The 11785-nt window shown below is 34.9% G+C and overlaps 3 protein-coding genes across 3 annotated transcripts; all 3 read right to left on the reverse strand.

Moving 5' to 3' along the window:
• Positions 1-1900: 1900 nt before the first annotated feature.
• LOC125192622 (GDT1-like protein 1, chloroplastic) lies at positions 1901-4276 on the reverse strand. Its single transcript, XM_048090245.1, has 11 exons — positions 4047-4276; positions 3651-3715; positions 3296-3571; positions 3139-3192; positions 2997-3058; positions 2836-2904; positions 2693-2744; positions 2541-2615; positions 2338-2467; positions 2191-2261; positions 1901-2109 (listed from the first exon to the last, which is right to left on the reverse strand). The coding sequence occupies exons 1-11, from the start codon at positions 4150-4152 to the stop codon at positions 1990-1992; spliced, it is 1080 nt and encodes a 359-aa protein (XP_047946202.1). The 5' UTR covers positions 4153-4276; the 3' UTR covers positions 1901-1989.
• A 558-nt stretch (positions 4277-4834) lies between these two features.
• LOC125192624 (ATP synthase subunit b', chloroplastic-like) lies at positions 4835-5656 on the reverse strand. The gene has a single exon (XM_048090247.1). It carries the CDS (start codon positions 5577-5579, stop codon positions 4947-4949), a length of 633 nt encoding a protein of 210 aa, XP_047946204.1. The 5' UTR covers positions 5580-5656; the 3' UTR covers positions 4835-4946.
• A 160-nt stretch (positions 5657-5816) lies between these two features.
• Positions 5817-9140, reverse strand: LOC125192623 (UDP-N-acetylglucosamine transporter UGNT1). Its single transcript, XM_048090246.1, has 10 exons — positions 8925-9140; positions 8343-8419; positions 8001-8162; positions 7764-7897; positions 7190-7320; positions 7065-7109; positions 6871-6968; positions 6687-6794; positions 6381-6437; positions 5817-6304 (listed from the first exon to the last, which is right to left on the reverse strand). Exons 1-10 carry the CDS (start codon positions 9055-9057, stop codon positions 6230-6232), a joined length of 1020 nt encoding a protein of 339 aa, XP_047946203.1. The 5' UTR covers positions 9058-9140; the 3' UTR covers positions 5817-6229.
• Positions 9141-11785: the final 2645 nt, after the last annotated feature.

Below are 11785 nucleotides of genomic sequence, written 5' to 3' on the forward strand. Positions count from 1 at the left end.
TAAAATGAGACATTTTATAAGGGACATGTGCCGTGTGGAACACATAACGAGTGACGGATGACGTACATAATATTTGCATTTGCATAATATTATTATCTAACTAAATCTTCAAACTACTAAAAAAGGACAATTAGTTGCAAATATCACGAACTTTGATAAAATTTTGGACTTTTTCAACTTAAAACTATAACATAAAACTAATGAACTTTGTTGGTTGCCGATTTTCCATGCTTGATATTTTCGCCTAAATAGTTAAGCTATAAAAATTAGCAACAATATCAAAGTTCATGGCATTTACAATCAATTTTTAATTTTATGTGAAAATTTAAAATTCAACAAAAGTTCGTGATATTAGTAATGGATTTCTCAAACTAAAACGTAGCAACAATTATTTAGATAGGCAAATTTATGGAAAATTTTAAAATTTGATCAAATTTTGATATGTCCAATAACTGTTAAAGTTTACTATAAAAAAATAAGAAATTTTGATTTGCCTCAACTAGAATACAACAAACTCATTTACAAGAATTATATCTGATATGAAAAATGGAAAATCGAATCTATTTATCACCAACAATTAGTCTCAATGTTATCCATTCATAATATAATAATAGTACTGGAATAATTTAAACTTGAAATTTTTTCTAATTAATTTATAAAATTACGAAACTAATAAATTTTATTTTTCATAATTGTATTTAGAATAATTAAGCCGAAGGATTGTAAATTGAAAAAACTGGGATTTGGCAATTGATGGAAGGTCCCACATGGTATAATCGACGTGGGAGATATGTTCATGTGCACGCCCGCCGTATGAAAAGAAAAATAACTACCGTCTCATAACACAATCATTTGAAGATTTTCTTAGAAATTTGCTCTTAGAAATGTCCATTTATATCAAACGGCTAAATGCTAATATTGCTCTTCTCTTTAATCACAGCCGTTGAGAATCTTTTGCAAGATTTTTCTACTGTAATTGAAATGGGAGGTAGGTATCTGACGTCCAATCTTTTAACTACTTCTACTATTATATTGATGGAGGGATATGTGTTTTTGTTTACTGCTACTGCCTATGGGATGTGTGTGAATCATAGTACTTCCATGCTGCCTAGAGTTGTCAATTGAGCTGGGTCTGGGTTAGGCTCATTGGTTGAAATGAGCTCCAATTGGGTTATTTTGTAAATCCAAGCTCAATACCAACACAAGCCCATAATTCCTATATTAGTCGTGGCGTTCATTTTGTCACGGAAATTAGAGTATTTAGATGTTAATTTGATAGAGAATAAATATGAGATAACAAAATTTTTTGTCAAAAATAATCTCTCCATCCCATAATAGATGACACATTTTTTTTAAAGCTATCTCTCACATTAATATAAATATATTATTTTATTTTTCCATCTAACACACAAAACAACATCTTCTAAAATTTTGTGTCATTTTCCAAGTATGTCATCTATTATGGGACAAAGAGAGTACGACTCAACTACTCCAGGACGATCCAAAGAAAACAACTTAATTACTATGGGACAAAATGAGTATTTATTAATCAAAATTGTAGTTTAATAATCTTAATTGAATGAATTGGTCCCAACTAACTGGAATTTCAATTATTAATTAGATTTTAAACTTAATTACTTTACTTGTAAATCTAAAAAATAAATTTTGTTTCGAATGACATATATTGTGACATTGAATTTATTATGTTATTGTGATATTTTGTTTTATTATTACATATATATACAAAAGTAAATATATTAGACCTTTAGATAGGATTTGATTAGGAATAGTAATTAACATCCATTGTATATTGCGTCATTTGATTGCATTTGAATTTCACACTTTGAAATCTACGATTACTATTCAATTGAGGCACCGAACCCTATGTTGTAGTACTGCATTAGATCAAAATAAAGGCTTTGTAAATCAAACTCAGATGCTTAGAATGTTGCTAAAGATTTTTCGAAAGAAAGCTGCGACGGTCTAATCCTAGCTCACGATCTCAACTAAAGTCACTACTGCGAAGACGAGGAAGAGAGTGCCGCCAATATATGAAATAGTCTTCTCGGAGAGGAACGTTCCCAAGAACGACCCCCCTAGAACAGCAAGCTGCATTTATCAAACCAAAGATCTCAGGTTCAAATCAGTCAGTATTCGGATTTCATATAGAACGATGCCTTGCAAGCTCACCAGTGTTGCCACTCCATGACCAGCAAGTGCCCCTGCAATGACTCCTAGGGGCGATGAAGCCGCAGCAAGTGCTACAACAATTCATGTTTCGCATCAACAATTCTAGTCACACTCGAATTAGAAGGCATTGACGGAGGCGATATATACCTATTGTGGAGAAAAAAGATTTGTCCCCCCATTCAGCTACAAATACGAGCACGAATGTGCTCAGGACCGTGTTGGCAGCGGAAAGTATGCCTGCGCCCGACCCTGAGACTTCGGAAACAGCCAGTTCTGCCTGCATGGATCAATCATTTGACATTCAACTGTGGAAACAAGTTTGAATCATTATGTGTGTGTAGATAAGATACCTCTTTTTGTTCTTCTTCTGCTTTGAGGCCATCACCAGATGCAGCATCAAGCAAGGATGAAACACCAAAATATACCTAATATATTTAGTTTTAGTTAATTAGGTATACAAGCTGAGGTAGCTAGTGATGACGAGAGAGAAAGCAAGCCTTACCAGCAAGCAAACTGCAGCAAGATCATCAAGAGGCAAATCAGCATTTCCAAGCCTGATTGCAAAAGGCCAGATTTATGTTAACAACAAAAAAAAAAGATTCAAACAAAAACTATATATTAGTACTAGTAATTTTGACATGAAACCTGAACGGGAGGATGTCATCGACATAATGAAAAGTTCGTCCAAGAACAACCGATATAACTGTCATAACTCTGTCCAGTCCAAATAGCATCAAGAAATGAGAAAGACTACTAACAACATACTTGATAGACTGTATAGAGACTCGAGAGGTGTAAGAACATACGCGAGTGCACCAAAAGTCCCAATGAATGTGACAGCAGCAGAGTTTCTAGCTGCTAGAAGTGCCTGCTCACAACATCACAATGCTCATCTTACTGAAATTGCAAACAGATTATTCATGTACATTCACACTAGTGGTGTCTTACTGCGATGAAGAAGGTTTTATCCCCGAGTTCTGAAAAAAATATCAGCAAGAAGGCCTGCAAGCAAGGATTGTGAATTTTTAAAAGTAATGAAGATTTTGGAGCAAATAGAGGGAGACATGAAGATTATTGTACAAGTTAAAAGGGAGAATTTCCTAACTGAAGCAAAACCTGTGCTTAAATCGCCAGCATCCCCTAAAAATGGAAGCGATTGCAGGCTGCTGGCAACGTCTGGACCTGCAAGCGCTTGTTGAGCGGTTAGGAAGGTGAAGAGTCCAGAAGACAGTAGAATCTTCGTGAAACTAAGCGACGGAGCATCTCCAACTTCATGGTCTAACAATGTGTCACATTTCTTCCTTGGCTTGTGTTGACGCTGAAATGTAAATTTTGCAGGAGAGCTGCAAATTTTTCGTTTCTCCTTCGTTCTCCTGAGTTCCTGAGGGTAAAAACTATACAGTTTCAAGGTACATGAATCTGATGCTGTGTAATGTGGTATTACTATGGGCATTAGCAACCTTAGCCGATGCAGAAACCGCAAAAGATGAGACCAGAGAACCATACGAAGATGGCTTTTTCTTCCCTACAAGCAAGGCAAATCAATCATCTATATATCAAGAAACCAATGTGCATATGTAAAAAACACTCTGAATTCACAAAACTGAGGTCTAAATTGTTGTTTTGGATACAGCATTTCACAATGCAATCTGATATCATGCACCAGCTGAAATTAACATCTGTACCTAAAAAGCTACTACTCCACATTTTAGTAACCATCATTAGTCTGCCCAGAAAATAAAGATGAATTCTTTCACTAAACAGAAGAATTATATTTTTGGAAACTACAGAGAAATCACATTAAAAACTCCAAATAAATAGAAAGAAAATGATAATATTCCAAGTTAAGAGATTACTTGAATGAAACCGTGGGGGAAAGAAGAAATTGAGGGTGGGATGAGCAAGAGAGCTCCATGGAAAGGTAGCCAAGCGAGCCCCAGATAGACTACTGTGGCCCATCATTTCTCTGTGTCTAAAAAAAATGAACCTTTATATTTTGGGAAAGAATAAGGAAGAAGCATGAAATGAAGCCATCAATATGTGTTGATTTGAGGATGAAAACTGTTCTAATTGCAAATGTGAAGTGATAACACTGATATGGCACTAGATATATACATGTGGTGGAAACAACTGAATCCCATGCTGATTTGGCATGTGGGGCTCAAATTCAACCCATACCACTTTTTTTCTTTCTTTTTTTTTCATATAAGTAGTTTATCACTACCATTTTATTAAATCAAATATACTCCAACATCTTGTGCAATCACGAAAAAACCAAGATATATAGAACCAAAAAAAGAGTATAAATTGACATCAAGATTGAATCTTTTTTCCCTCAAGAAGCAGCCAACACTGAAACTAGAGGATGGATTCACATCATGATTGAATCCATTTCAAAGATCAAATCTAGGTGTTCTTAAATCTGTAGTGAAATTTTGGTGGCATTCTGAGATAATTGATTGTTGTAAACAGAGTCCAGGCATCAAAATCAGTAATTACATCAAGATTTATAATTTCAGATCTATACAGCTTAAAAATACCTCCAACATCCTGTGCAATCACGAAAAAACCAAGATATGTAGAACTAAAATAGACATCAAGATTGAATCTTTTCAAAGATCAAATCTTGGTGTTAGTAAAACTATGGTTGCAATATGAGATAATTGATAGTTGAAAACAGAGTTGAAACATAAAAATCAGTAGTTACATACTATAGTTTGTTTTAAAAAATACATAGGAAGTAGAATGGAAATCGATCAAGAAGTAGGGAGCACTTTGTTGACGATGTCTTGACTGAGGGCGGCGATCTGCGAATCGAGGGCGGCAATGGTATCCTCCTTCTGCTTCTCAAGGCTAGCAAGCGCCTCCTGCAGCTCCGCCTCGATCTTCTTCCTGCCCTCAGCCAGCTTCTCCTCCACCTCCACCTGCGTCTCCTTCTTCATCTTGTTCAGCGCCGCCGATATCTCCGCCCTGGCCGCCTTCATCAGCGCCGCCCCCTGCTCCTCCAGCTGCTTCACCTCCGCCGACGTGTCCTTCACGCTGTTCAGCTTCTCTCTGATCGCCGCGTCTCTCTCGTCCATGAATTTCCCCAGCGGCGAGTAGTACAGCTTGTCCATTGCGAACATCAGGAACAGGAACTCCGCCGCGATGATGGGGAGAGTCAGATTGAAGTCGAAAAGGGCCGCCTTCTCGATGTCTGCCGCCAGCGACGGCGGCGCGTGGCTTAGGGACAAGGCTGTGGCGGCGGCGAGGAGGTGCTGGGGCTTGACTTTGAGGGATGTGGGGAGACTGATTTTGGGGACAGAAAAATGGGGTTGAGTTTGGATTTGGGGTTTGGGTTTGTGGGCGGTGATTAGAGTTCTTGGAGAGGCCATGATCATGTTGGCCATGGATGCTCTGCTTCAGCTTCTGCAAGTTCTTGATTTTTTTTTCTTGTTTTTGAGTGGAGTGGTTGTTTGTGTTGGAGAGGGTAACCAAATCTTGCAAAAAAGGCTATCTCTTTCTCTGCCACACAAATTGATGAGAGGTGGCCGTTCCATGCCAAAATCCAAAATATTATCCTTCTTCTAAATAAAACCACTTATTAAACTGTAAATTAATTAGGAATATTACTAAATTCTTTAGAATAAAATTTGAACTCTGTGGAAGTTTGCACAATTTTTTCAATTAATTTGTATCTTTACAAACACATCGAAAATGTAACTAGTAAGTCGTGAGGAAAAAAGAAGATTAATGGGTTAGTTTCTAGCCTCCTCTCTTTAAACACATTACTGCTACTTCTCTTACATTATAGGAATAATCAAAGTGACTGTAGACTGCAGTGCTGTTAACAAGAACCAATTCTAGTCTCTCTATAAGGTGGAAATGCGTCACCAATCTCCACTTCTTAAAACCAGAAAGTATGCTTTACAGCAGCAAGTCCTCCTTCGAAAGTCATGCTTCCCTCTTGGACATTAGAATCTTGTACCACCGTCAAAATATCAAGAGATGCAAACGCAATGCACAAAAATCCATTGAAGAAGTTGAGACTTGAAAGCAGTTATTTCCCAATAAGCTTATAATAGGCATACAGGCCTGAGCCTATGAAGCCGAGAAGTTGCCCAATCACATTCAACTGGCAACAAAACACACATTCATATTAGGGTCAGAAGCATAGGAGAACAAAATGAAGTATCGTGTACTGCACGTACCAAATCGAATGGCAGCCCACCAAAAATAGCCCAGCCTAGTGTAATCGTGAAAAGATCCTGCAAAAACCGTACAAAATAGGCATGTTAGCATAAGTTTCTTGGCAGTCGACAACACTGTGAACATGATTTTGAAAGGGTGGTAGTGACAATATTGCTTCAGTTCAGTTCCTGCCCTCATTAAATGAATGGGGAACCCAAAAAGAAGTTTGATTTATATGCGATCACCAAATCGTCACAACTTCGAAAATTAAAACTAGTTTAAGAAGTAAGTATAAAAGAAAGAAGTAGAAGGAAAATAGGACAAACCTTTAAATTACCACAGATAGTCTGTGTGAGTGCAGAGTTCAGAGTCGTGTTGAGGAATATACTATAGTTCAGGAAGAAAGCTAGTATGCACGAAAAAAGTAGCACTGCCTGAAACCATATAAGCATGAAACAACTTATAAATGTATTAAGATGCACCACTCTAAAAATTCGTCACACGCATTACCAGGAAACCAGGAGAAAGCAAATATGGAAAACTCATCGTCATCTCCAAGTCACCTCGGAAAAGGGTCCAAAGCAGTAGAACAGGAGCACATAAGATTCCTACAGAAAAAACAGGTCTAACTCTCAAACAAAGAGTGTGGTGTCTGAATAATTAGGAGTTTAGGACTTCAAAGCTACAATTGTATAGGTACATACCGTTGCACCACATAAGGCCGAAGCTATTGAGGCCACTGGATTTTCCTGGGGGGAGAAAATTGGAATGATGAGCAAAGAATGGAGCTAAAAAGAGAACATTTGAACTGAGGGTAAAGGAGTAATACCAATACGGGCTATGGTTGCTAGATATATTGCAGTGGTAAAGTTGGACAGAAAAACAACAAGGTAGCTATAGGAGTCGAACGACAAGTCCCGGGATCCAGCAATAAAAGCACCCAGAACTATCAAGGTCACACTAACAAAACCATAATTATTAAGACAGTAGAAAAGGAATGAAATAATCTCACTTCGAACATATCCATATTAAGCAGAAATATTTTGGAAATAGAGAGTCCAGATTCAGAAGAGGGCCCAAAAGTAGATTGCTGTCATGATAAAACTTCTATTTGCAATGTTTGTGTATTCAATGCAAGTAGATTGTGGACTGTAGCAATCTATGTTCCAACACATTGACCGTGGAGGGTGAAAGTTTACCTTTAAAGTCTAGTTGAAGAGTTCGATCCAAAGTAAATAAACTTATGATTCATAATTGGTTTGCTATGTCAATCGATGGGTGATAATGTATGTTTTTATCATAGTTCGAACATAGTGAACCTTTTATGCTACCATGCACTTTCTGTGAGATAGGCAGCTAAATAATCTAATCAAAAAGCTTTGACAGAGTGAGATGGAGCTTACCTTCCAAGAATAGGACGTGTATACTTCTGCCTCACAAGGAGGTACTCAACAATCATTGTAACTACAACTGTAGTTCTTCGCAGTGTTGTATACATTGGAACATTAACACCTCGAACTGACTCCATGGTAACTAGCTTTCAAGGCAACCAAGAGAATTTGTGAATAAACTTTTGTATGGGGATAAAGATTACCATCTGCAACAGGACAAAGCTCAATAAATTAGGAGAGAAATGTTACCATGTAAAGCAAATAGGTAAAAGCGAGAGGTGAAGTGCGAATCAACGTCTGTATTGATACCAACATGTTGGAACTGTCACTGGCAGCTACGGATTCGTTAGCATTAAAAGAAATGAGCTTTGAGCGTCGTAGAACATAAAGCAAACAACATGAAGATATCATCTGCAGCATATACAATCAATCAAGTTATCAGAACCATGTCATCCACTGCAACTTAAAACATGAAAACCAAAGTGCTGTACTCCTTCTAAAGTGATGACTACCGAATTCCATAATGACCATTGATGGAAACTTTTGCCATCGGTACCCCTTCACCATTGATATCAGAAAATATTACTATACCTGACAAAGTGTAATGACGTTGGCACTCGGGAAGTTGTATGAAGAAAGAGCAGCTTTATTAAATAACACCAAGAGCACTGCAAAATAACAATGAACTCACTTTTTTAAAGACGACAAATCAAATTCGCACCATAAAACTCTGAGTGAGGCATGATTTTTGCATAGGACTACAATACTGTAGCTAATAATTCTCATTCTCCAAGACATGGTAAGCTTAATCTTTATTAGAACTAATATTTTAACCTTTTTATTGGAAATTAAACCTGCACAAAAAAATCTCCCAGCAAGGTTGATATTTTACAGTTCCAATACTCAATTGAACTCCACATTGATTTGAAAATTGACAATTCAGACAACTTAACCTCAATGAATATCAATATCTACGGAAATTCAACACTGAGGAAAACTCAATCCTCTCATTAGAACTAATAATTTCAGCTTCACTTGCACAGAAAATCAAACCCTTAACAGTAAATCAACTTAATTTGTTTTATATTGAATCCTTCGCCTATTGGCCTTAACGCTTAACGAATTAACTAAAATCAGAACAACTATTTTGGGATTAGAGAATTAAAAGATTACCAGCACAAGCCATGTAAGAGATGGCGGCATACGCTCCTCGTTTAGTCATGGCGGATCCTTTGAAGAGCTTCTCCTCGACTACCGGCGAAGGATCGGCCGACGCCATTGGTAGAATCGGAATGCTCTTAGCCATCGATTAGTCTCTTTCTTTGCGTTTGAAACAGATTCTTTAAACAGAGTGGAATACTTTCTTTCTGTTGAATACTTTTATTTCAATTTCTGGGTTTCTGATTAGGAAATAAATTTATTTCATAAATAAAGATTATGTGTTCGAATTTATGTTATTTCGGAAAAATATAGATACTCAAAGGCAAAACCTCTTCTGTCATTTTTTCTTCTCAAAATAAATTCTTTTCAAATTTTTCAGCCTTTTATTTCACCACTTCTTTATTACCGTTGCTAATAATTCTTCATGTCATTTTAACACTCATCATTAATTATGAATATCTAGGTCATGATTATTATTTTTGTTTTTTTTTTAGTTTTTTCATGATTTCAATTTTAGGGGTTCTAATTCTAAGTTATGCGAAAATGAGTAGTTCAATTGAAGTACTTGAAACAATAAGATCAGGTTAATCATATTTTCACAAAGATATTCAATTACGAATGATTTTATCTATATCAGAAGTTTACTTAAAATGACAAATCAAGTTTAGAGGAGTTAAAATATAAAAGTAAATTTTAATTTTATAATTAAAATATTAGTTATTCTTACATCTGTTCAAAAAAAATTGAGTTATCCATCAAAATTAATCTCTGTTACTTTTGATAAGTTTTTCCGTAATAAAGTGGATTTGTATTTTAACTAACAATACTTCAATTATTTTCTCTTTATTCTTATCAATTTAACATTAAATTCGCATTAATTTGCCGTGTGATCTACGTCCACTATAAGAACTGAGAAAATTTTCCACAGAGAGAGAATATGGCTGTTCAAAAGTATTTCTATGGGGTGGAAATAATTCTCACTGGCAGTCTACATTATATAATTAATTAAAGAATCAATTCGGATTTTATTTTTTCCCTACAATGGCATACACACATAACACATTATCGGGCACTAATGTAGGAACACAAATTTTGTTTCATTTTCAAGTATGACGAGGATTAAGGATATACTTAGGACTCGTTTGATACAAAAGATGGAATATGAGAAGATATGTAAAACAATATAAGAAATACGAGCTTCATGTCAAGATATGCAGAGATATAATTTTTTTATATTGTTGTTTGATAGAAAAGAAATTATCTAAATTTGTATTGTATATTAAATAACATGGCTTAACTTGACAAATTGGTGAGATACATAAATAAGGTTAATGTTATAATTTTAGTAAGATTAGATAGGGCCCTGGTTTTATATTGGGCTTTGAGTTAAGCTTAACTATGATATCAAACAATTAGAAATATCCATATATGCTTCTATATCTTGGTATTACTAACTTATTCAACGTTTACAATGCAGCTAATCTATTGCAGTTAATCCCACAAATGTTTTATCTAACGTTTGACAAACAATTTTTACATTGTCCTACTAATTTAATTGGATCACAAGTTCAAGTTCACAATGGTATGATTTAAAAAAAATTATGTTTATTTATCAATGAATAAAATAAAACACCGCTAAGCCGCATCTTTGTCCAATACCAATTCATAGCTTTTTTAGTGTTTGAAGTTTTTTTCAAAATAAAGTTTCTAACCTAATGCTTTGTTTAATAGTGAGAAGAAGTGTTCTTCAAACAAAAGTAGCTTTTCACTTTTAATAATGATAATTGTAATTGTAAATTTTTAGTGCTTTCCTTGCTGCAGTTTTCAATGCCTAACCAACTCGGACATTTCCATGATTCCATCAATACTCTTTTGTTTGAAAACATATGAATTGATAATTAAGTTAAATCAGTTAATGGAAAATGGATATATATTTCATATTTCGTCACATCAATATATGTAAAATAATTGCTACTATAACTTTTATTGGAGTATAGTAGTATTTTTTAAAGGAAATATACGCAACATATAGAAATCAACATAAAAAGATACGGCATATTGTATATGTAAAAAATATTTGAAACAAATCTTGACCAATGGTAAAAGTTTTTGACTTAATCTTTTTTCTTCTCACATTGCTCAAGTTGTGAGTTTATAATTATTTTGCGTCTATTTCATTCGATACCCCCAATTAGATTTTAATCATAAAGAAAGTGACAAGTTGAGCCTGGATAATATTTATACGGTTACATATTTGCATTTCTTGCATGATCAACTCAATTTCAACTGCTAACGTTGAACTTTTCTATTTCTAGAAACAAATAGATACGCCCACCAACAAATACTACAGTAATTAATTTTATTACATGTGTTCGTAGTATATACTTGTGAGCCATAATCTCATTGTCAACATTGTTGCATCAAGAATGGTTCTAGAAATCAGCGACATTGTAATCACAAATTTGCCAGCTGTATAAATATTAAATTAAAAATAAAATACGTATTGACAATACGTACTGTATTTGTCTTGTCATTTTGCAACCGTTATCTTCGTTAATCCCAATATACGAGAATACAAATTGATTACCTCAATCGATCTAATTAATTCATGTATTCATTGTTTAATATTCCTCAGTTTTTTTGCCATATCGCCGCTTTCATCGAAATTAATTATCTCATTAAATATTACTATAATGTTATGAATATATTGACGGAAATAATGACAAAGTTTTGGAAAAGATTTTTCTTAGAATATAGTGTGGTGTGAAATTTTCGAAATCGAAATTGACTAGACAAAATTGAAACTTGTCTTGATCTCAAGATAAATAATAGGAGTAGTAGATATAACTCCTCGTACGAATTGAAAATAAAGT

The sequence above is a fragment of the Salvia hispanica genome, chromosome 6 (genome assembly GCF_023119035.1).
Source record: "Salvia hispanica cultivar TCC Black 2014 chromosome 6, UniMelb_Shisp_WGS_1.0, whole genome shotgun sequence".
NCBI classification, from domain to species: Eukaryota; Viridiplantae; Streptophyta; class Magnoliopsida; order Lamiales; family Lamiaceae; genus Salvia; species Salvia hispanica.